We start from the raw sequence: 27,097 nt of genomic DNA on the forward strand, positions 1-27,097 counted from the left end.
ACACCGTTAGAGTATCTCAGCATTGTGTTAATTCTCCAGGTGAGTCTCAACAGGTCCAAAACTCTCTCTCACACCGTAACTCGCTTCGTTTGTTCATCCGATCAAACACTGCCATGGGACGGGAGATCATTGTTGGTGAATTATGGGATGTTGTGCAGGTGTCTGAGCCGGTTACTATGGCCATAGATCACAATGTAGCGGAATCGGTGAGATGATAATTGATTGGCGCTGGGCTTCTGTGTGAAAGACAACGGGAGGAAAAGAGAAAGAGAGAGATGCGGGCCACGACTGCCATATTAGATTGCGCAGACGGGACGTTGCGTGAAGCGATACGGGCAGCCCCAGTGGTGATGTACAAACCTGGTTACGAAGGATATTAAACATGGCCAATAAGACGCACACACACACACACTTACAAGGCCCCAGCGGTGATGTCCAAAATGTCCAAACCTGGTTACAGGAGATATTAAACACAGCCATTAAATCACACACACATGCACTCTCTCTCCCTGCTCTGTGTGTGTGTGTGTGTGTGTGTGTGAGTGTGTGTGTGTGTGTGTGTGTGTGTGTGTGTGCGTGTGTGTGTGTGTGTGTGTGTGTGTGTGTGTGCGTGTGTGTGTGTGTGTATAAACCTGGTTACCGGCTTTGGGATATTAAACAATCCCATCAGCACCTTATTGCTCAACACAGGGATTTCTCATTGTGTCCTATTATTCCATTTACTACAGACCCTAATGCAGAGGAGGCCCGAGGCAAACACACGCACACGCACGCACACGCGCACACACACACACACGTTCACGCAAAGATAAAAACACACATGACATTTCCCTCTTAATTGTAAATCATTATTGAGAAATGTGATATTTGATTTGTATATTAAACAGTTTGAAAAACATCAAGCTACCCATGTTAAATGAGATTTGTGATTTAAAAAAAAACGTTTTTAATCTCAATTGTTTCTCCTGTAGACATCAGTGAGATTTAATTCGGAGCAAATAGAAGCATTGACTAATAATTGTTTGTCTAAAGGTCTCAAACATTGCAGATTTGACAGTCTATAATAAAAGTGAAATTCTTCTTTTAAGCAAAATCGTCTGAGCTTGTCCACAACATTGATCTTGTACCTGTTATAGCTCTTACTGTGCTTAGAAACAAAAGTTTTTCCCTAAGGGTCACAAAACCCTAAAACACATATTCAAGATATAATCGTTCTTTGTGTGAACATAGTCCTGCATTACTGAGCAATTTCTGAGCAATAAAAAGGTTTCTATAAGCTACGAACACTGAAAAAACAACTTGTATGAATTCTATTATAGATTTTTATATATTTTAGTATATTATATAAAGGTACAACGCACCTTTAGGTGACAATAAACGTAGATGTACTATACATAACAGAGTTAAACCCACTAAAATTATTTCTATGCCGAGAAGGCAAAAGAGTTGAGCAAAGCAATGCTAAACATGGATTCATTGTTTTGATCTGGTCAGTAATCACAGTCACTTCTCAACTCGCTTGCATTGCAATTTCTTATCTAGAACAGCGATGAAAAGTTTGAAAAAGTGGAGTTAAATTGATATGATGAGCGTGACCTGCTAAATTCAGCGCATTAATGATGGACATTTATCAACATCAGAGGCCGTGACACCGTTTCCATCATCTCACAGAAATAGAAAGTGAGTGGTTGTTAGCGCAGCGACTGCAATTGTTGCTTGTAGATCGCCCGCCGTGTGCGCTGCTCCATTGATCACTATTGAAATGATAATATTCCAGCAGTAGATTTATATAGTTCTCTGACAAATGCCCTCTGTGAGAATTTCCCTTCGGGGCTGCCAGTATCCCATGGATGATCAGTCTGCATCAAACTCTCAAACTGGGATGATGTTTTTATTTTCGTTTTCAACGTGCCTCTTGCTAGATCCACCACACACACAAAAGTGAAAGCGGTTTGATTATAATTAGGCATGAACAGCGTTAGAAAAGCTACTTTGATACTATAGCTTGTTAAGCTACAAGACATTGTTTATTTCAAGAAGTTTAAATGGAAGTAAAGCAAACCTATTGAACAATTTGTAAGCTATTTAAGCAGGCAACATCAAATGTAAAACAGATGCGTACGAGTCTGTCTGTCAGAGAAAAAGAGAATCTACAAATGGTACCAGAATTAAACATGTTTTAATACTATTGTGTACATCAAACTGTTGGGCAACCAATCATTTTCAAATAAAAAAACGAATGAAATATGAAAATGTGATACATTCATTTTTGTATGTACAGTATATGAAGAGTTTGGTTCCAAAATGAGATTCAAAAATCATGTTTTTTATTATGGTATCATGTTTTATTGTGTTTTATTGTTTTAGTTAGCTGTATTTTTGTTTTTTGTTTTTATGGCTTAAATCAAAACAAACCAGCTGCAGTTTGATTGATATTAATTGGAATCCACAATAAAAAACATGATTTTTTAAAACGGTTATCTCATTTTTGAACCAAAATCTTCATATGTAAATGTTAATTATTCTTTTATCTTAGCGAATATCATAAAATTTGACATGCATCACTAATAATTTGCTTTAATATGTTTGATTACGTCAGAATTTTAATGCAAATAATCAGTCATATCACTGCCGTCCTTCTGAAACCCCGTATCTCCATATTTTGTGATTTTTATTTTTTGCCATAAATTATTTGTATTAGTCCATTAATGTTTGTCAACAACACTGGGTTTTGCAAATATCTAACCAATAAAAAGTATTAATAGGTGTTTGTCAACTTTGGACATAAGAGGTTTCAGAAGAACAGCGACGATATGTCAAATTATATATCATATTAACTAATTTGTCAATAAAATACTTCTGCCACAGTATTACCAAAAAACACTTTTACTGACCTACAATACTCGTACTAAGTTAATTACCCAAAGACAATACAAAGCATTTTTGTTTTAGGAGTTTCCAAATCAACTCGACCCAAAACCGTGAGGGTGCATCCACACTTGTGACAGTTACAACTGAGACGATTAAAGAAAAGTGATCATTTAACAGTCCGTTTGACTGAAAATAACTCTAATGAATACGCAGGCACATTAAATAGCGTTTTGTCCTCCCTCCTAGCGTTAGCATCCAAGGGCTTCAGCGAGAATATTACCCTGTCAATGAGGCGCTTCTCTGATGCTACGCTAACTCTTGCCAACGTATCCGACACCCCAGCGTTAGCTAACAGTAAGAGCGATTCTTCAAACTAGTTGGTGTAACGGGGGTTGACCGAGACGCACCGCGGAGGAGACAGGAAGGGGCGCTCCCCTCCCTCCGCCGTCCCCCGGGAACATTTCCCGCGTCTCTGTCACACCCCAAAGGTTAGCGGTTAGCGGTTAGCACTGATGAGTGCTGGGAAATGGCCCTTTAATGACTTAATGACACTCCATTTTTGATGACAGTCATTAACACTGAACACGGCTACAGGCCAGCTACCCAATTACACACACATACATACACATTAAAAACACGTGAAGAACATGCATGTGTAATGCTAGATGAGGTCAGTGTGTTTTGTAAGAAAAAACGTCTTACATTGTCTTTTAATTGCTTGTTTTTGGTCAGAATGTTCATAAAAAACAGTTCAGATGCTCCAAGACGGACTAAACTGGTTTCAGAGTGGTTATAGTTGGTCTGGTCTGACAGGCTATCCTGGCACAGATGTGGCCAAAAGTGATGTCACGGTGGACATATTCGAGTAAAACGTCCTTTAAAGCCCCAATAAATCATCAAAATATGTGCCTGGTACAAAATAGACAAAACTCCAAACTTTTAAAGGTATTTAATGGTCAAAATTATTTGGCAAAAAGGAAAACCAACGTGTATCTGTCATTAATATTTGTTGTGGTTATGTTTTACTGTCATTCCCCTGGACTATGTCTTTCTAACTTTGCATATGTGTTGTATGTCATTTTCTGTCAAGCCTCCTTAAATTCACACCTCCTCAACACACCAACATGCATCTTAGACAAAATATTTCAATAAGTAGCGAATATGTAAATGGTCCAAAGTTGGACATCACTTTTGAACACTACTGTATCCGTCTGCCTGTCTGTCTATTAATTTTTGAATATGTGTTGACTTTGTACTATAAACAGAAATTAAAAAAAGAGCCTACACACACACACACACACACACACACACACACACACACACACACACACACACACACAAGCATTTAGAATTCATTCCTATTAGAACTGACTGCGTCTGCGTCTGCGTCTGTGTGTGTGTGTGTGTGTGTGTGTGTAATGAAATTAGAATGGGAAGAGGCCAAAACAATAAATCAAAGCCATATGTGTCCATTTCCTGTTTGAGTTCCTTTCACACAGACCACTGCTGACCCCGTGCGGCACGCACACACACACACACATATACACACAAACACATGTACACACGCACGCACCTTCTGTTCCTCAGGCAGTATAGTGACACCATCAGAAATAAGTGAAGATGACAGTACAATCAGAACAATACTGATAATGTGTGTGCCTTACTGTAAACTAGAGAGAGAAAATTAAATTCATTGTCCTCTCACTACAAAAGTTCCGCACAATGAAATCAGGAGTGAACAGGACAAGAATAAAAATAAGCTGATGAAAAGAAAAGATTGTATTAAAGTGAAACTAACTAATGCCTCGGTTCTCCGCTGTCATACATGAACCAATCACAAATAAACATGAAGAGTGTGGCTTTGATTAAATACTAATATCAACTCCATGTGTGTGTGTGTCTATGTGTGTACGGATGAAACTCTCGATCCGTTTGCAGCGAAAGACTCATGCTTTATTGCTTTGATGCAGAAAATATTGTGGGAAAAGCCGCTAAAGTCTCTCTGATCTTTTATTGAAACAGTCTCTCTGTCTCCATCTGGAAATATGTATGTGAGAGAGAGAACAAAGCGGACAGGAAGTTAGAAACAGGACATATGTTCATTGCCGAGTAGAGTCTGAATTAACGTCAGTCTGCTTTATATAATAAAATGGTGAAAAGATTGGCATTTATGTTAAAGGACAAAAGCACAAACACTATTTTACAGCAAAACATTGTGTAAAACAATATATACTGTATGTTGTTTGAAAATAGGACAAGAACAAAACTAAAAAGTTAAATGTTTTAAGTTCATCCATGTTAGTGTGGCTCTCCTGTTTTTGCCAAGTGGTTGATATCCTTAGGACAACATCATGTTGACCCTGGGACAACATTTAAATCAACCCATCAGATTTCAGAAATAAGGGTTGGGGTTTGGTGTAAGTTTAGGTTTTATTTATAAAAATGTTGTCCTTAGGTTAACAAAATATGTTGTCCTGAGGACATCAACCACTTGGCAAAATCAGGTCGAGCACGTTAGTGTACTATTAGCTTAACAAGCAAGCAACCTTATTCTAGTTTATAAAATAAACATTTTGACAACGTTTCTGTTCATTGAAATTAAACAAAATACTGACCTAGAAATTATTGGAAAAAATTTAACTAAATAAAAAGTCTAAATGCTGCCTCAAAAATAAACTGAAAGCAGTTTAAAGCACTAAAATTATAAAAATAAACAAAAACTAAAATAAAAATGTATCTTATATAGCAACATAAAAAATAAACAAATAATTTATAAAATGACTTAAGCATACACCAAAATTGCTCAAACTTGAACTAAAATTAACATTAAAAACTATGAATCTAAAAATAAAAGCTCATTAAAAATATTAATAAAACTAAAATCAAAACTATACAAGCAAGCAAATTGATGTGATCAAAACAAAGTTTCTCTGCTGTGGGAATACAAGCAAAATATTTCTGACTCATCCTGCACTACACAGCTTTTCGTCCAATCGAATGCATTACAAAATGAGAATGTCCCTCCCCCAAAATACCACCTGCTGCAATCTAGCAAGCGGCAAATCATAACTCACGGCTTTGACGCAACCAAAGCCCATTGGCTATTATAAAAAATGGGCAAGCGCACATGCTGCCAGATGAAGTTTGATCTGTAATAACTTGAGTTAGCTTTACAAGAAACCTATTTCCCTGTAACCATAAATCATTTTTTAGATAAAAATGATTCATGAATAAATAATAGTTTTCGTCTTTGAATCATATTAGCTACTTTAAATACAGTATCAGAGCGCTCTGCTTGAGCGAATCCCAAAGCTTCGATAAATCTGATGGATCTCTCCTACAGTATATGCGCAGTACTCACATTATGTTGTTTTAAGTATAAATCAATTCGGACAGAAATTTATATTCAACCTCTTTTCTCTGTCTGTATGAGCACAGAGCATGTGTGTGTGTGTGATATCTGTGTGTAATCGGACTCTAAGCGCTTCTAATATTTCCTGACAGAGTATCACAGCTATCGCCCCTGGCAAGTGAACACACAGTGCCTCAGGGCTCCTGCTGAGGGCTGTCGTCTGTGTGCGTGTGTGTGTGTGTGTGTGTGTGTGAGAGAGAGAGAGAGAGAGAGAGGTTAAACTTATTTAAAGTGTCATTATGTTAACATCACAGACCGGTGACATTTTTCTGTGAATTGTTGAAGACTGTGAAAACAAGAGTCTAGACAGATCCTTTACAGTTCGTTTGCTCCATCATGTGACCGACACACATTTAGTCATGTTGTCATTTGGTCCTCACGGTGCATTCTACACCTGACACACACACACCACACTATATGGACGAACGTATTGGGACGCCCTCTTCTAATAAACACGGTTCTCTATTCCAGTAACTCGAATCAAAACAAACATGACTGCTCAAAGTATTGTGTTCCCATCTTTGTTGCAACAGTTTTGGAGGGTCTTTCTCTGTTGTGAAACGGCTGTACGCACGTGTAAGTCATTGGCGTTTGACTCAAATGTGTTCAGCTGGGTTCAGGTCTGGGACTGCAAACCAGTCAAGTTCTTCCACGGTAGACTGAATCAGTCATTTATTTTTGAATCTTGTTTTGTGCACAGTGTCATTGTCATGTTGGAATAGAAAAGAGCTCTGATCAAAGTGTTGCTGTACAGTTAGAAGCCCACAGTTCTCTAGAATATCATTATATGCTGCAGCATTAAGATTTGTGCGCACAGAAATGACCCAAGTTCATCAGAAAGGGGCGTCCTGATATTTTTGTTCATATAGATAAAATAACAAACTGTAGACGGTTTTATCACACATGCGGCCAGACGTTAACTTCCGGTCTGTGTTTGGTTAAAATATAGCCTTTTTATTTTATTTTAGTCATATTCTTATTTTTTTGTATGTTAATTGTATTCAATTAAATTTAAACTACTCAACAGTGATTGATTCTTTGCAGAGGTCTGTAACGTTTGTTTATATTGTTGCAGCTGAGACTGTATACAGTATATTCTCCTGACCCCGAAAATCCCCACAAAATAAGCATTACTTTGTATGATTTGCACGCTTTTCTCCTCATGGGAACCAAAAATATCCCCACAGCATCAAGAATGACTGGTTTTGCAATCTTTTTGGTCCTTAAAATAAAGGGTGGACCTACACATATGGTAAGCTTTGTGAGTGTATTTTTATTATTTTTCCTGTAATACTTGTGTGCTCTTTTGGTGAAGTATTTAGAGTTATTATGTACACTCCGTAAAAATAGGGCACAATATACTGTATTAATATGAAGGAATTTTCTCTATTCGTTTTTACAGTTGTTTTACCTGTATTTTACATTTTACCTGTATTTTACATTTTAGCATTAACGGAATTGTCCGTAAAATAAAGGAAAATGTACTGGTAATTTTCTGCCAGTATACTTTATCCGTTTTTTAAGGGATTTTTTTACAGTGTATGTAAAGTTGCAGCAGCAGTTTGTATCTTTTATCTTTAACACTAATGAGCCTGTGTGCGTGTGCGTGCGTGCGTGCGTGTGAGTGTGTGTGGGAAGGGTAAACCCTACGGTATGGGGACAAAATGTCCCCACAAAGATGGCAATATCCAAAACCCTTGTCCTTGTGGGGACATTTTTTTGTCCCCATGAGGAAACAAGCTTATAAATCATACAGAATTAACTTTCTTGAAAATCTAAAAGAGCAGACAGTTGTGTGTGATTGTTAGGGTTAGGGGTAGGGAATATGATATAAGTTTTGTATAGTATAAAAACCATTGCGTCTATGGAATGTCCCCATTAAACATGGAAACCCAACATATATGTGTGTGTGTGTGTGTGTGTGTGTACTAGCACTGGTCGGCAGTGTATACACACCTTCCACAGTGTCCTCTGAACTGTGATTGGTTCATCCCTCCCAACGAAGGTACACTCTTCAAACTAAAGGTGCTTCACGATGCCATAGAAGAACCACATAAATGGTTCCACAAAGACCCTTTAACATCCGAAAAACCTTTCCGTTTCACAAAATGTTCTTTGTGGCGAAAAAAAAGGTTCTTTAGATTATAAAAGGGAAAGAAAGAGATGGAACCTTTGGCTGAACGGTTCTTTGTGAAACCAAAAATGGTTCTTCTATGGAATCGCTGTGAAGAACCTCTTAAGCACTGTTATTGTGTAAACTTTTGCTTTTAAACCACACACTAATACTCATTTCCAAAACCCCTCAACTCTCATCTGCAGCTTTTCTGCATTCACAAAAACTTTCTTACATCTTTAGGACAGCCCCAAAGACAGCTTCAGTGCCAGATTTAGTTAACTTTAGGGGACGACTCTGTCCCCAAACTAGAGCCGAGTGAACGCACGCACACACACAGGCGTGCGCAGCAGGAGAGAGGATCAGGTCTTTGGGTCTGTCTGAGTGAGTTGGCAGCCAATGAAAGATAACGCAGATCATTTCGCTAAGCGCTCGCGTCCCAGCAGGGTTGAGTCGAAAGACATTATTCAATTATGGATAAGAGCATTATTATCACTGTCTGTTATTAGTATGAGGCATTACACTAATGTTTGTCCATGCATGGCTCTTTCGCCCGCCGGGCCCAAACACAACACGCTAATAATTAAAACGCACGCACACACATGCTCTCTCACGTACATATGCACACTATCTCACGTAGAGACTTCTGTCCGATGCAGCTGGACTCTAACAGGCCAAAGCGTGAAATCTTTCACTCCCAGAATACAATGGGGCGGTTGTGTGGTGCATGCTGGGAAGTGCTCCCTATGACAAAAGACCCTGAGCGGCGGCAGCTGCCCGCGTCTCTATGTCTAACTTACGCGCGCACAGACACTCACTCCGCAAAGGCCCCGCGGGGTGTCCAGCCAGCTGCCCGTCAGTCTTTGTGTGTGCGCGTGTGCGTTTATGTGCGTCTGGCTGCAGGGCTTGAAACTGAAATGAAGTAAAAGCTAATCAATAATCAATAATCAGAAATAAATGCTGCATTTTCTCGTGGTGAGACATTAATGTGTTTGGAGTGTAAAGCCGTGATCTCCAGTCAAAAGGTCGAGTGTTCTTAGGCTCCAGAGGGCACTTGGGAAGGTTTGGTTTTGCTTAGTAAACCTATGAAACAAAAAATTGCGCTTTAAAATGAATTATATCAGAGCTGTCAAAAGAGTCCGAATACATTTAAAGCATTCAAAAATAAAAAACAAAATTGCTTATATATTTTTGAACTGCCAATGTAAGTCAAGATATAAAGAAATGGGAAACCCAGTTAAAGCAATAGTGGACTACAATACACTTTATTTACACTAAGTACACTTCCATAAGGTGATTTTTTTCCATAAGAAGGATCTATTGACAATATTGACAAATGCAATATAATATAATATACATAACTATATCTTCAGAGTTTTATTAAGTTGTTATGTTTTTACTACCGTCGATAACCTATCGCTCGTGAGCCACACGTGGCTCTTTTCATAAATCATGTGGCTCGCCGGGTGTCTTCCTCTTCACCAACATTTGATCGTTAAAAAACATCATAATATATATGAATATTTCAGGTTGTCCTGGCCAATACAAAATACACAGTCAGTATGGATGCGCTGTGTTTAGATATCCGTGTGAGCAGTCTTTCTCGCATATGAAGTCCATACATACAGTTGCCAAGTGTCTTGACCACGTACGAACCGAACTACAATGCTATTTGTAAGACGCTAGTTATGTTTGCTTTCGGCTTTCATGAGGTGTTGCGCAGGTTGCGCACACCGGACGGCGTATGACTAGGGTTGGGAATCGTTTCAATTTTATCGATTCCGATTCCAATTCTGATTCTGCTTATCGATTTCGATTCTTATCGATTCCCAGTTTCGATTCCACAGTTGAAGTAAAACATTTAGATATCAACCTGTATGGTCATTTAGTCTGCTTATTGACTTGTTTGCAAAATATATATTTATGAGCACCGTTTTGTGTATATTTACACATAGAAACACACCTTTTCTGATTTATTACAATTTGTATTATCATAGTTGAACTACATCATGGTTAAACTGCAGTTACTATAATGCAACTATGGTTAATTTGTGATTCCTGTGCTTTAATGCAAATTCTATAGCTAAACTATGCTTACTATAGTAAAAAATATCGATAATTTTCATAAGGGCTTTTATTGAGATATCAGCAGATCATGCAACGCATGTACTTTTCTGAAAATATGCACACAGGAATTGATAAGAGGAATTCAAATTTTAATCTCAAGTATCCGATTCCTATTCCTTTCGATTCCGATCCGATTCCTAGCCTTTCGATTCCGATTCCAAATTGGAGTTGATTTTCGATTCCCAACCCTACGTATCACATCATCAAAGTGATATCCGTGTGCTTTTGAAACATTCTAGCGTTACTCTGATGTCAGACATTCGCCGATCGGTCTGCAGCATTTGAAGTCAAACATACCTAATGCAAAGTCAAACACAGTGACGCAAACTCAACAGTGCACACATCTGGGGCTCCAAAAAATGATTTCCATTACTTCTAAACAACTTACAGGTTTACATTATGCCTCCAATCAATTACACTGCATTATATCTAACATATAATCATTTTTAAAAATGCACGTTCCTATAGTACTGATACTCACAAAATGCTGCATATGTGTCTTCTGAGTTCACCATTTACTAATATATATATTTTTTAATTACATTGTAACTGTTAACATTAGTTAATGCACTGTCAACTCATTGTATTAACATTAACTAACATTCACAAAGATTAATAAATGCTGAAAAATGATCTTGTTCATTGTTAGTTCGTGGTAGCTAATGTTAACAAATACAACCTTATTCTGAAGTGTAACAAAAAAAATGTGTTGTATGCATTTACCCTGTGTTTCTAACCACATACATACATTTTTAACATTTAACATTATATCTCTTTTTTCATTTTTCTGTCTCAGCTGAAATTACAGCACACACACACAACTTCCCACTGAGGTCCCTGAAGGTCAAAGGTCAGGTCAGGGCAAAGGTCATCAGTAGGTACAATGGTCAGTAGGTGAACTGCAGGTGTTTTTAGTGGCAGCTGTGACTTTTGATATTTGATGTTATGTAATGGGACAGAAACACCATGTGTGTGTATGTTGTGAATGTGTACACATATACCGTCATTGGTACTTCACACACTACTATACTCATTACTAGGTAGTGTTCGAAAAGCGAAGCATCATTATATTACAGAGTAGAGACCTGAACAAACCTCAATTCATAACTTGCATAATTCAGATTTTTGCAGAGCCAACAGGTGACAATAGATTTGCAATTTGCATTGAAAGATGAAGCCAAGCAACCACAGAACACCCTAGCAACTATCTACCGATGACCTGACAACCACCCAGCCCCAGAACACCCCAACAACTGCAAAACAACATGAAAAACATATTCAGAACACTTTTGTATGACCATAACAACCTGGCAACCCTGGATGTCGATTTTCACAAAAGAGTAAAAAAAACAAAAGCAAAAATGTGCACTTTTCGGGGTAACTTATAAATGACTTATGATGGTCTTTGTTCATTAAGCTTGTATACGTGACAGTACATCAAAAAGTTATACGCTTCACTTTTACGTACAGTATAAATAAATCCATGTCAAATGTGCTTAATGAAAAAGGAACAATATTTGGCAACCAAAAGTGGAAACGTGCAAATGTCACTCAAACGAATGCGTGTCCAGAGAGATTGAAGATAAGTGTTAGAGCAATCAGCCACCCAGATTCACGGTTTACTATTTATTTACCGAAAGATTTCTGGATGTTATCACGGCCGAGCATCACAGCACAAAGAGGTGAAACCTCCAGAAACGTGTCGGGTTAATAATTACCGTGATTGTACCGCGGTTGAGTTTCTGTTTGTTTATTTTGCCTCCGCGTGTGGTTTTGATGGGCGTCACCGTGAGGGTCCTGTGTGGGTGGGCACAGGAGTCAGTTGTGGGTCCGTTGCCCTCGGTTACAGCTGTCCACCTGCCAATCAGACGTCAGGGCGTAAGTGAGTGAGTTTGTGTGTGCCGGCGCTGTGACAGTATAATTATGAGGCTTGCTGCAGGCCATCACAGGCCCATAACAGACGTTTATCGATCGTTCGGCACAGGGAATTTATCAATGTCCAGACTTGGGGACACACACACATATACACGTTGAGTTAATACCGCGTGACCCCCGCACACGTGATGGATGGATGTTGGAATGAGACTTTATTAGAAAGCAAGACTTTCCTGAAGTTCTGACAGGATGGATGGTGTGTGTGTTAAATGTTTCAGTTGTTTTCAGTTTAAACTTTATCATAACCTCACCAGTCATCCCCCCCACACACACACGCGCAAAGTCAAAGGTCAGATATTCAATGTTCAATGTGACAATCATGTGTCAGAACACACACACACAAATCCACACACACATACTTATCCGACCCACATGAAAACATACTGTATAGTATACTTCAGTATTTATTTACTATAGTAACCTGTAGTATATCATCACTGTTGGGGAAGAAACTTTGCTTCTACATTTTTCATGATTTGTCTGTGGGTTTTGCAAATATTTATCAACAAAAGTATTAAAAACAGTCAAATAAAAATAGACATAAAATAAAAACGTATTTAAAATACATTCTTTTTCCATTTATAGTAAGTAGTGGTTTTGGACGTATAAGACTTTACTACAGTATTTTGTATATTTCCTATAGTAAATTGATAACTGTAGTATATACTGTATTATACCTTTATATTTTTTCGGTACAATTATAAAAACAAGAATGCAAATGTTCTTCACAGCGATACCACAGAACAACCATTTTTGGTTCCCCAAGGAACCTTTCAGTCAAAGGTTCTTGAAAGAACGTTCTTTTAGTCTTAATAGTCTTTATTTATCACAACAACAACAAAAACTTTTTGTGAAACAGAAAGGTTCTGCGGATGTTACAGGTTCTTTATGAAACCATTCAGCCAAAAGTGGTTCTTCCATGGCACTTTCATTTTTGAGTGTAAGGTTAAAAATAGTATCATATCTAGAATTTTTTCTACTGTGGTAAATACTACAGGAAACTACAGTATTTTTTCATGTGGTAGGCTGTTGGAAAAGGAACAAACTACAGACAGGTCTAATAATAACTGTATTTAGACTGCTATGCACAGAAATACTGTAACCTGTTCATTAAAGCAAACCTAACACTACCTACCCATACTCTTATCTTTAGAATAAAAAACAAACAAACATGATTTACTTGATTTCTGAATCGGTTACTGAGCAAATTTAGCAAACTGCAAACATTTCTCTCGGCGCGTATAGTAAAGTAAACCCACACGCACTTCTTGTTTCTACCGCTCAGATCCGTCTGAAATCATTCGTTCTAATGCAAACTGACAATAGACATTAATAACTCATCATAACACAACTCAAGCATTAATAATCCATCAGCAGTCAGTGAATAATCCACTCGTGCCCCAGCCGAAATTGAAATTCCAGTTGAGACGGGAGCACAATCTCTCCGTAACTCCCCCTGGATCATATTTGCAGGAGCAGACAGTGATTTCTGTAATCTCATGTGAAAGTACCCAAATCCACAAACGCAGAATCATGTTTTGTGTTTGAGATGCTTTTCTATGAAAGTTTAATAACTGGGCTTGTCTAAGTGTGTTCATCACAGACCATTCTAAACTATGAAATAATTAAAGCCACAATATGGAATATTTGGACCGCCAGATGGCGCACTTTCGAAACAACAACAAAAGGCGAAGCTAAATGACATTATGTAGGAAAGTGGAATTATGGGACATGTCGTTTTCACCATCCAGAGGCGTAAGGAGATCGCCCATCATGTTCACGGACGAGGTAATGAATTAATTTTATTTTATGTCATCGTAATGAATTAGCTCGCAAGAAATTTTGCGTGTTGCCGTAGTTTCTACAAGCGGAAACTGAGGGTAGTGCGGAGCGCCGGATATTAAGTCACTGATATGCGACAAATACAAGGGAGACAAGGGACGGGCCATTATTTTAAATAGGAATTTCTCTGGATTTGCACATTCTTGGGAACATTTGGGATAATGCAAGTACACAACTGCATGAAATATATCACACCGTGCAAGTGATTTTTGGATATTTCATCACAAAATTCTTCCATATTGTGGCTTTAATGCTGGCAATAAAACGCTAGAAATCTCTAAAGACAATACAGGAAATTGTGTCACTTGTTTTCGGCTAGCCCGAGCTGAGAGTGAGCTTCTTATGAGGAGTTAATGCACTTGTTTGAGGTGATCACTGAGGATCATGGGATCACAGGAAGTCAAATGAACTGTAATATTAAACAGGAAGTTGAAAACAGACAGGACACAGACAGCTAAAGGCAACATTCTAGTATCGTGAGAATGAAACATTGAGATGTGATGTTTGCATTATGTACATTATTGTACTGTAATACGTTTCTGCACTTAAAGTGTGTAGGCTACTTTGCAGGTGAAGGGAAAGTGCATACTTTTGAGGACGACAGTATTGGAACATACTAAAATGTCAATAACAAATTGCATTAGCAGACCATATTGTCACATATTTAGACGTGCCTAAATACATTAACAACAATAATAGTTATTAATAATACATGTTCTTATCTGTATGTTCAAGCAATGCATTTTATCGTTGTGTGCGTTTAGTGTAAATCTTAATTTTAGTGACGAGCTACCAGTTGAATTGCATAAATGCACATCGTATTTCATTATTATCTAATTCAAGTTTTTCATTTTATGCATTTAAAAACTGCGCTGACATTGTGTGTTAAGTAAAAACGTAATACTTACAAACTTTCCTGTAGTGCAGGAGGAGGTTGAGGGCGATATTAACATCGCGCATTGATGCATACTTGAAATTTCCAAAGAAAAGCGAGTCATGCAAGTATATTTCATACATTATTTTTATTGCACCTTGATTTGGGGTGGTCTAATCCTAATCTTGTCGACTGTTGGGTGTATGCGGATGCTGCCATGTTCAAAAATGCAGAGTTAAAACGCCACACTCAATGCGCCGTAGTCAGCAGTGCCATCTGGCGGTGGGAAGGAGAAGTGCAGATAAAAACTGACAGTAAAAGTCGATACAATGGTGTCCACAAGAGTCAGACACCAATCAAATAAGCAAATCAGACATCGAGTTAACTTTGTACAAATGGTCAGAATTACCTGGTTTCGTTGTAACTTTTTTCCTAAAAAGAAATAGTTAAATGACTTGTGGAATCAATGCCACCTTGACTGCATGCGGTCATTAGGCTACATCAAAAGGGGAATGTTCAAAATACCAAGAACATCAAAAATGCTCTGCAGAAAATGTACAAAATTACAATGAACATACAATTTCTGATTAAAAGAAAAAAACTCAGTATAACAACATTTACATGAGAAATTTATAAAAACTTTTACTTGTGGTCTCAGACTTTTGGAAAACTCATAAAAGCCTTGACTTTCTGCTCATTTAATATACTGATAAAATGAGTATTTATTCAGATTTTTTTGTGTGTGTGAATGAATTTTTCAGAGGAATCAGACATGGCTCTCGTGAGCATGAGTTTCATAACCAAATATATGCAGTAGATCTATATGAATAATATCTGTGTCTGTGTGTGTTTTGCAGGTAAAAAGTGTTTCTCAGGTGTGATCTGCTCTGCTTAACTTTCCCTGCAGTCGCCGCCCGCGGCTCATCCTGCTAAAGAGAGTAATTTGGCTTATCTTATCACATAGACCTCACAGCCGCCTTTTGATTCTTCTCTCCGCGTCTCCTCTTTTCTTTTTTTCTGCCTCTGCTCTTTTTCTCATTTGGTCCAACAAAGATTGTCCTCGGAGATTGACCTTGCGTTCGCCCGCGGGCCGAAGCCCTCATGCTAGTAACTAGATAACACACTCTATCAGGGCGAGTGAAATCGTTGGGAGAACACGCTGCTGATAGTAGCATCAATCCAGGCCTGACACCGCCCGGGTCAACCATTTATCTCCCACAATGCCCCGGGCCATGCACTCGCCATCTTGCTTTGCTACATCCTTTTTTAATAACCTTGGCCGTGTTGCGTTTCCACACTGCTCTTCCTCTCTAATCTGCTATAAAGTGTGCGTGTGTGTGTTTGATTTGCAGAGGAATAGTGAAGGTGAAGTGATTTACTCAGATCTCTTTGATTTCTGTGCATGCGGTCCTTTGTAAACACAAATACACACGTTTTACTTGTTTACTTGTCTAAATGAGGACATTCCATCATACAAGGCTGGTAATAAATACTATAACTTGACCCTCAGCCACATTCTAACACTAACAGTAAAAGAAAACTTTCGGCATTTTTAAAATATTTGAATGTTGAGTGTTTATGCAAATCATGTGTTAATTTGTTCGGAGATGAATGTGTCCGGATGTTTATTTACAGTTTGCACCCATTATGGTCACCTGTGTTCACTTCCTAAAAGTTTTAGATTTTCTTCTTTTTATATTTTAGATGATTTATTTTTAACTCAAATTGTGGCCAAGCATTTAACAACATATCTTGTTGCGTTTGGTTGTGTAAGTGATGCAAAAAACTTGAAGTTGGTATAAAGTTACTTTGCATTCACACAGAATCCCAAACATTGCATTGAGTTGGTTTAATTTCACACAAGATGCAATAAAGGATCTTTGGCATGATGCTTCAAGCTGGGCCTTCTAGCATCACTTCTGATATTCCTAGTTTGTATTTTCCCTACTTTTTAAACCGCTTTAGACTGCTCATGTAAAATGCTTTCAAAACGTACCAGAATCACATTCACTTCAACAGCAGAATGTTCAAGTTTCGCTAGAATCACCAAATTCGGTAGGAAGCTTACGGCTGTAAGGGTGAAGGTCACGAGAGAGTTTACACTCCTGCAGAATGTTCAAGTTTTTACTATAGTGTGCTTCCATGGCAACCAGATGAAATGATGATGGTGTAACGGTCCAGACAATGTTGTGTTATGTGAATAGTTTTTGTCCGTCATCCATCCATCCATCCATCCATCTTTAACTAAGCACATTCTTAGCAACTCTTCAGAGACACCCGTCATAATGGATAATGTCTTTATTAGTTTATTACTCTATCCCTGATTCACTTTCAATGTAGTCACACATTACGAGCAGTAAAAACATGTAACTGAACGTAATAAGCGATTGTTAATACAGATACATTATTGTAATTGTCTCCCTCTGTCATTCGGCCGTGATTGAATTCTGACATCTCATTGGCCAAGAGGAATAACCCCAGTAGTGTGTTAGTCTGTGTGTGTCTGTGGGAGGGCTTTTGATTGGCTGTTAGGATAACAGACACTCCATCACTGTCTGTCGTTGCTATAGTGAGGAGCTCTGAGTGTTGGACGATGAACGCTGGAGGGAGAGAGAGAGAGAAAGATGAGGTTAACTGGTGTCTCATCAATCTTAATGAAATGCAATTATTTCTGCCTGTATTAATCATTTTTGCGTGTTTGCTGCTGGCCACCTCAGTTAGCCATCCATCTCTTGCTCTCTCTTTCTCTTTATAATTCTGTTTCTTTTGCTGCAGTTGTTTGTTTACTTGGGGTGGTTTTAACTTTTTTGTGCAATCGTATCCGTAATCCAACCCATTAATTTAGAGAGAGAGAGAGAGAGGGAGAGAGAGAGGGAGAGAGAGAGAGAGAGAGAGAGAGAGAGAGAGAGAGAGAGAGAGAGAGAGAGAGAGAGAGAGAGAGAGAGAGAGCAAACTGATTGTAAAAATGAAAAGATGGGTTTGTGTGTAGGATTTTTTTTATTCCAATGACTGTGATGTTTGCTTGTGCATAATCAATGTTTGATGTCATCATTCTCAGTATTTTTCTTATTTCTGTGTGTCTACAGTCCAGTAAAACACAACACAGACTTTAGTGTAGACAAGATGCTCCGTGTTGGTGGTGATTGTAGAGCGACCTCTGGTGGCCAATTCAATGAAGTGAGTAAAAAAATATTTCGAGTAGAATAAACTTGATTTTTTTGTTTGTTATGGTATGAAATGTAGAATTCCTTCATGTAATCTTAGAAATACAAATTGGTTTAAATTGTATTAAAACAGGCATTTGGACTTGGGACACAATCTGGAGGAGATGTAAATATATTTTGGGAATATTTTTCATGTATATGCTTACAGAACATCAACAAGATTCTCAAGGCTTACTAAGCAATATAAATTCTAAAATCCCTTCTCTCTGTTAAATTTAAAAGAATGTATGTTATATTATATAGGCTACGATTTTTAATAAGGACGTAAAATGCTTTTAAATTTACTTTCTATTGAATCGTTCAGAAGGATTTTCAGGATCATTAACATACACATAACAAAAATATTATTTAATCTTATTTTACTTAGAGGATTGTTTTACTCCAGTGGATTACGACCACGTTAGTGAAAATTGTTAAAACCCACAGAACTTAAAACTTTGATATTGTATTTGTTAGTATTATTGTAATTTCACTAGTTTTAATGTGCTTATTGTATTTTGTACAATTTTGTATACAAAGTACACCGTTACAGCTTTACCAGCAATGCACACTAAATTAAATGATTAAAATTAAATAATAAATTACATTAAAATACATTTGAATTGCTCCAAAAATACGTGATTATTATTGTTGTTGTTGTTGCTATTATTACAGAGAAAACATCGCACTTCATGCACAAACTGAAGTCTGCAATAATTAAATTGTAATTCTTAAAAATCGCCGTTTCATAACTACAGCTTTAAAGACTGCCCCCTACCGAGTATACAGTGCATTGCCGCATTCAGCACACATGGAATAAATATGAATCTGTAAAATAATAAATGTGTATTTTTCATGTTTTCCCCATGAATCTTAAAAACATTGTTATTTTGGTATTTATGGAGTAATTTCTCCTGAGTTTAACAGCAAATTAAACATTTTAAATCATTAAAAGATATCAGGAAATAAAGCAGGTATAGCCCCAAGTTTCACTCGATTGAGATCAAAATAATGTTTTAATGAAACACACTGAGAACATTCACACAACGTTTAATCTTGATATAATAGGTTTAATGTCAATCAAGTAAAACAGTTACTTGTCCTACATTCACAGACAAAAAGGCAAAATGCATATAAATGTGGTTACATTGAGTGATATGCACTTCACATAATATCATAAGAGGCGATCAGTGCTTCCATGAAATACGTCTAGGCAGAAATTACTGACCATTCTGAACAGCAAAACTGAGACGAGGAACTAAAATACAACATGAAGGGTTAATAACAAAGAGCCACTGCATGGTCTACCATCATATTCAAATATGTGCATTCATATTTCCCTCTTTCATAAGCCATTATAAATGTTCAATACAACAGAGGTGTGATTTTCATATGAATTACAGTCATTTTAAGCATACAGTTTCTCTTGTAATGACATGATTTATTAAGACTGCAGTGACTAGAGTCATTAGTAATGAAGTATTATAATAACGATCAAGGCTTTTCAATACTACTAATGATTTTCATTGTATTTTTTGATCAGTCCAAGGCTTTGGTCAGTTTCATACATTCAATACTGAAAGTGTGGCAAGAGAAACCACACCATTTTGAGCACGTACACGGTTAAAGATCTGCTCAGAAACTCATATTTGCGCGTACGTCTGGCAGAAATACATCCAGTTATTTTCCTGATTTGAGACAGACCTGTGTCAAAAAGCATTGAATCAGTAGTTACAACACCATATTCCATTTTACATTTCTATAATGCCAATGTATTTAAGTCCTTAAGTACTGATGTTATATATTAATGCCACAAAATAAAAAGACACTGTCGGCCTCCCAGTAAACGTCTAAGCTTAAAGAAATAAAAGGCACACGTCTAATAACCAAATAACTCTCTTAACACCCCTCTTAGAAAGCCGTCATATAGTTTAGTGTGTTATTTTGTGTAACACTAGAATCCTTCAGCTCAAACAGTTAACCGCAGATACTGATGCGGAACAAGTAACATCAGTCAAGAAAAAAATACTAGTTTTGAACTTTGAACTGGAGTTAGTCTAAAAAGAGAGGAAGTCAATTTCCCATCTTAAGAATAAAAAATAAAAACACACACTGACCCCAGACCAGCAAATGGACCAGAATGAGTTTAACTGGAGATGAGCGAAAATGAGGTAGATGCTGCTGCTGTAAACAAAACAAAAAGCAAATTATTACCGTAAAACTGAGAACTAAAACAAGGACTTAACACTCGGTTAATCTTCTGGGGGAACAAAACAAAACACCAAAACAGAAAACTTTCGTTTACATGGAACTAAAAGAGGTAGTGCTAATATATGAGAACGTGTCAGTGAGTTTATAACTAACAGTAAATAGATTCAGTTAAATGTTAATAAACAGAAATAACGTCGAATACACTTATTTGGTTCGTTCCCTGAGAGAAATTCATCCTGAGAAGAATTGTGGGTAGAAATGTATAAAAATACAATGTGTATAAATCTATTGTCGCCGTATGAGGTTTGGGATTCGAGACTGTGCTATTTCTGTCATTTGGTCAGTTTCTTTCTCTCAAAGATAGATTTTTTTTGTCTGTGCTCTCGATCGATTAAATACGATGCACACGCACGCACACACATTCATAGGGCTGTTTCACAGCACGAGCGCTGAACTTTACGACAGTTCCTCTCCTGTTTCAAGTGTAGGTATAAAGAGAACGGATCGCACACCTCTAATGCTTCCAGTACAGTCTTTGGCATAAACATTTATACCAAAACACACACAGATTACGTGAACGCCCTCCGATAAACCATGTGACACCAGCCGATTGATTTGTCAAATCACACAGGGAATTCAAAAGTCCATCCAGTCAACGGCCAGGAACAGTCGTGTTGCTTTAAACGGAGCGAGAGTTCCACATTCAGTATCGTCGGATTGTTTTGTTTGCCTTTCACTTTTCAGAGAACACAAAAATACATCTCCGTGATGTTGATTTCTAGCGTAATGAGATTTAGATCCGTTACACTCAACTTCTCTGCTCACGAGAGCTACGGCCAGATTTATAAAAATAAGTTCTCAAGTGAATCTCACAATGAAATCTGATTTATATTTAATCACCAAATCAAAAAAGCACATTTTCAATCATGAATCTCCATCCCTCCGACTACCCCAAATCAGGACTAAATGAATACAAAAAAAAAAATCTGAGAGATGATACAGATGTGTGCTGGGGATGTTAAATGCTGCTCTATGACACTCGTCTTGCTTCACACAATAAAAGGCAAAAATGATAGCGGACTGTCAACTAAAGGATATTATGGGCAGATAAACAGTAAACTAACGTGTAAACTATGTTTTCTAACAACGCTGTTTGATCAAGTGCACTTCTGTTCTGTATCTTTTGCTTGTATGCAGTAGATGATTGTAGTAGATAAATCTCCAGCAGTTTAACTGTTATAATACACCTGTTAGATCATCCAGATCTCCACCAGCGGCAGATACAACTCACTAAGGCTTTGAAAGATAAACATTCGTCAGCTGATAGAGATGATAAACATTCGGCTGACTGAGAAAAACACGCAGGTGTGTGAAACCACACCACATGGGTCACCAACCTAAATACAGAAAACATATCATGTGTGACACTCTGGGGTGTTGATAATACTCTAGATGGAGGCAGAAGCGATTTAACCCATTTTACAGGATTAACTCAAAAATCCAACTCGAAATTTCACATTAGCTGGCATTAATATGATTGCGACTGCAAATGAACAGTTTGTCCGGGTATGATTTAGCTCTCTAAAAAATGTAAGACAAAAATCAGCTTATCCCTCTGCAAGATAGGTTATTCGTATTTTTGGTTAGTTTTTCCACAATAGACAAATAGTCAAATTTGTACATCCACTAAAAGGCGAGTTTTAGGATCAATGCTACCTTAAAAATACCTCCAAGCAAACCGGCAAACTAAAAGCCACAACCCCCAACTCTTTAACTTTAAATCACCTTCACTTAAAACATTTAAATACTAAAACCCAAATGATTCTTTAATACCCCGAATGTCTGTAAACAGCTGGCAAACTAAATATTAAAGGTATACTCCACCCAAAAATGAACACGGAGAGATATTTAGAAGAATGTTAGCAACTGACATTTCTGGCACACCATTGACTTCCATTGTAGAAAAAATAATCGCGTCATGATTTTTGTTCTGTTTAACACACAAAAAAGGATATTGTGAAGAATGTAGAATGTACCTTTTTAATTTTTCCTACTAGTCAATGATGTCCCAGAAATGTCTGCTGACATTCTTCCAAATATCTTTCTTTGTGTTTAACAGAACAAAGACATTTATACAGGTTTGGAACAACTTGAGGCTGAGTAAGTGATGACAGAATTTTCATATTTGGGTGGAATATCCCTTTAATATTTAGTTTGCCAAGGACCTTGGGGGGGGGGGGGAATAATTCATGACAGAATTTTCATATTTGGGTGGAGTGTCGCTTTAAGCATTGAAAGGAATGCATCTCGTATAAAACTGTGCTTAAATCTGCCTGACAACTAAGCGCCAAAATCAACAGTTCAATATCTTTAACTCTTAATGCTTCTTTCAATTTGGTTCTGATTTTGTATTTACGATAATGCCACCGTGTCGTGAACACCGCACAATTCCCCTCCCCTAAAATTTGAGACTCTGTGATAAAACCTGAATGCATGAGAACGGGGTGAAATCAAACCGAAACGCCATCATGCAACATCAACTTCATCGACCTACACACTCCGTATGATCTATTCTTCAACATCACATATAAATGCCTCATATTATCATCATGAGCTAGAGAACAGTCTGCAAAACATTGCTTAACTCTAGTCATCTTCAGTTTCATGTCTTCAGTCCTATTTACCGCTGGTTAACTAACAGTCTAATCTCGAACTCTTCATCATACAACAAAACAACCTGCACACACGCAAACACTTGGATACTTCATATTAGCGGGTGCGACTACGGAGGTCAAAACCTCAACGGGGGGTTAAAATCATTTGTAATGTCACAGTTCACAAGTTAGAAGTCGCTTATTTGATTTGATTTGTAAAGCACTCTAAAGAAATGAATATTGTCATCAGGGTCATTGTTGTGATAAGAGGGGCTGCTAAAGTCTTCTGTGATGAAGAGAAAGATTTTGTCCCGGGACCTGTGAATATTAGCAACGACCCTGATTAAAAAGAGTTTTTGTAATTTTGTAATTGTGTCTGAACCTAAACCGCAGATGCAAGTATAAAACGTACTGACTGACGATTTTCTTCCATGCTCGATATTTGATCTATGTACCACGCACACATCTCAGAGGTTGCTGCGATTGCTCATTGAAAACACACACGCAGGCGTGTAATCCCCATCGACTGATACCATAGCTGCACAGGAGGGAGGGCCTCCTCGGTGACCCGGGCATGTGAGGTAGTTGATTTTTGGCTCCGGGCTCCGTCGAGATGAGGTGAAAGCCAAAGGGAACCTGTCAGACGAGATTCCTCTCAGTCCCGACTCTTCCTCCAGCGCTGAGAGTGAGCGCCGCGCTGACTCGCTTCCTCCGGAGAGGACGAGCCCGACCGGCTCCCCTCCTCCTGGGACTGAGCTGAGGTGGTGGGGCGGTGGGAGTCCTGAGACGTGGAGGGAGACAACGCCCTCTTGTGGGGACACTGGGCCACCATGTGTGTGACACTTTGACAGCGATGACATCTCTTTGGCTGGGGGGGAAGGCCACACTCTTTAGCGTGATGGTCCAGACCACCACAGTTGTAACACCTACGGAAGAACCAAAACACACTTACCATTATTCTGGATTTTATTTTAAGCAATTAAGGCATTTATTCATCATCATGTGATTCAAACCCTGTATGTGACGCTTTATTTCTGTGGAAGATATTTTGAGAAATCTCTCAGTGGTTTTGTGTCCATGCATTGGAAGTAAATGGCGGTCAATGTTGTTTGGTTACCGATGTTCTTCAAAAGATTTTCTTTTGTGTTCTGCAGAAGTAAGTCATACAGGTTTGAAATGACACGAGGGTGAGTTAATGACAGAACTTACATTATTATGTGAAATATGCCTTGTAGTGTCTGAGAAGGTTAGATTTGCGGTTAGTAAATCTTCCACCATAAACTAAGTACACTTTAAACAAGGGAACAAAACCAAAATGCAAAAAAAAGTACTTTAATAGAAATGCCACGTTCTTCCTGTGGTCTTTGCATAGTTTTCCAAATAAAGTTATATTCCTAAATGGTTGATGTGTTAGTGTGAATACGTCTTTTGCATGTTGTGTCTGACCACTATACAAATATTTTTCTTTTAAATTTGTGGTGAACATGCTTTCCAGAGTTTCATCCGTACGCAGTGTACACTAGGGGGCAGTATAGGATCAATTATGACTCGTGTATAACAACATCTTAATAAACACAAACTCATGTGCTCAGTTATATATATATATATATATATATATTAAGTCTTTTGCATGATCCACAGCAAAAATAATTTAAAGATATCAACTAGAACACTGTGGCCAGACAAGGTATGTGGACGAGACTGAGTTACTGTCCAATAATTGACTGAATCCATCTAGGTTACCATGGAGCCTTCGGTTGCCAAGGAAATTCCGGTGCATGGAAACGAGCAAGTAGGAAATGACATTACCGACACTAAAATTAGAAAATCAGACTGTCTATTTCTCTCTCACCCACGCACACAGTAGCACTGAGACTTTATATTTAAGATATATTAGGTCATATTTACAACTGTTATTAACATTAAATAGTCTCAAATTAAAATGTTTCTATTTTAAAATAACAAAACATAACCTACAACGGTCTAAAAATCACTTGACACTCAAAAAGAGGATTAGGAACTGGGTACACATTTACCTACAATCTAGCAAACTATTAAAAGTGATGTATTAAAATGTGTATGCATTAATTAAAAACATATAGTGCTATGACAAACTAAAAAGATATTTTGGGAATATACTATTTGTACAAAAAATCATATTGCAAAAATAGTTGATGTGGTTGCTTTATATCTGCAGTGAGTGTTTTTAGCCTCCAGGTGGCTGAGTAGTTCAGCACCTGCACAAAAATCTTTAACTTGGCTCAGGAATACCATTTTCTCAAATGTTTTAGAATAATTCTCACTTAGTCTTACATAAACTATGAACTTGACCAACTTGAATAAAATATTATTGACATTACTCATTTCTATACTTTGAATGTGATGTATAGGCCTACCATTTCTACAAAATTATTGAACACTTCCAAGATTATAATTTTTAGAGATTTTTAAAATTGTGTCACTGTCCCCTTCTACTGAGGTCATATAACCGTCATATAACCTCATGACTGGCTCTTTAACACAGTCTGATAAACTGCTCATACACCTACACACCTGTATACACACTTTCAACATAACAGGGTGAAAAGACTTTTTCAGCTTGTATTTTTTTGCTGGAATCTCCATGGAAACGGGAAATGGATGACAGCCCAACAATCCTTAAGAATCGGCCCTGCATTGAAAAAAGGGTTGGCAAAGCTAAACTCAACATCAGAAATGACTAGCTGCAATTCACAAGGTTTTGCAATGATCAAGTTCTTCATTATTTTTCAGGAGGGAAAAAATCTACTTTTTTTAAATAAGCGTTTGATAAACGTGTGCATGCTCAACATTTTAACACTAAAATGCACATTTCTACATCAAAACCAAATGTGATGAAAAGGGAAAATGCTCAAACGTTCTTGTGCAAGTCAGAATTAAGTTCAAGTCAGTTTGTAGTGTTTATATAGACAACCTATTATAAAAACCTATTTTATAATACAACCATTTTTACTTATTTTAAAACCTTTTGAGATTGTTAATAAAATTGTTCATTTTCTATTTGTACATCAAACCATTTGTACAAACAAACCAAACTAAAATCTAAATTATTGTCTGTTTGTAAGGTTTTGTTTTTGTGTATTTATCAATAATAATCATCCTGTATTTCAAGTAAACTTAAAGAACATGCAATAATGATTCATTCTAATTATTGCAATGATAGCTTATGGTAAAGCCTTCAACTAAAAACCACCAAAAAACTATTGCTACAATTATTCAGTGCTTTTTACTTAGAAATCATATTAGTAAATATAGTAGTTTGAGTCCTTAGTCTTATAGTTTATAAGGATCAGTGACACCTGCTAAAAACAACTGAAATATAAGAATTTATACAGAACGAATACAGCACTGTGTGAACAGTTCATCATTAACTCTCGCTCTCAGTGCCAGTTTTCTTAAACACTGCTATAGAATGACAGATAACACACATTAAACTACATATCCCATCAAGCTCTGCGGACTCACCGGTCTCCCTTTGGTTTGCGCTTGGGGGGTGGGACTTTCCCTTTAGGGCGTCGGTCGCTGCCGGAGCAGGGGCCCCCACCGGGCCCCGTGACCCTGAGCGACTCCAGACCTTTACTCGACCTCTTGTAGGTGAATTCCACCTGCTCGCCCTCCCGTAAGCTCCTGAAGCCCTCCATCACCAGCTTACTCTACACACAAGACATCATTTGAGATTATCAAACCACATGCAATACAGCGAGTGAGTGAGAGAGTGAGAGAGCAAGAGAGAGTGAGAGAGAGAGTGAGAGAGTGCCAGAGAGAGAGAGAGAGTGCCAGAGAGAGAGAGTGAGAGAGAGAGAGAGAGAGAGAGAG

General features: G+C 37.7%; 1 protein-coding gene across 7 annotated transcripts in view; it reads right to left on the minus strand.

The window, feature by feature from the left end:
* lin28b (lin-28 homolog B (C. elegans)) overlaps window positions 1-27,097 on the minus strand; it is a 71,900-nt gene that overhangs the window by 22,956 nt on the left and 21,847 nt on the right. For 3 of the 7 annotated variants that reach the window (XR_008964364.1, XR_008964363.1, XR_008964365.1), the window contains exons 1-2: window positions 15,209-15,410; window positions 12,242-12,380 (exon numbers count right to left, since the gene is read on the minus strand). The exons of 1 other annotated variant lie outside the window; for it this stretch is intronic. Coding sequence is in view for 3 of the 6 variants with exons in the window: in XM_057352020.1 (XP_057208003.1) it covers window positions 23,898-24,168; window positions 26,747-26,934 (459 nt within the window). In the remaining 3 variants the exon portion in view is untranslated. Of the gene's footprint in view, window positions 1-12,241; window positions 12,381-15,208; window positions 15,411-19,421; window positions 24,169-26,746; window positions 26,935-27,097 lie in introns of those variants that run through there. 3 more of the 7 variants (XM_057352020.1, XM_057352022.1, XM_057352021.1) reach the window with 1 other exon arrangement.

The sequence above is a fragment of the Triplophysa rosa genome, linkage group LG15 (assembly GCF_024868665.1).
Source record: "Triplophysa rosa linkage group LG15, Trosa_1v2, whole genome shotgun sequence".
In the NCBI taxonomy this organism is placed as follows: Eukaryota; Metazoa; Chordata; class Actinopteri; order Cypriniformes; family Nemacheilidae; genus Triplophysa; species Triplophysa rosa.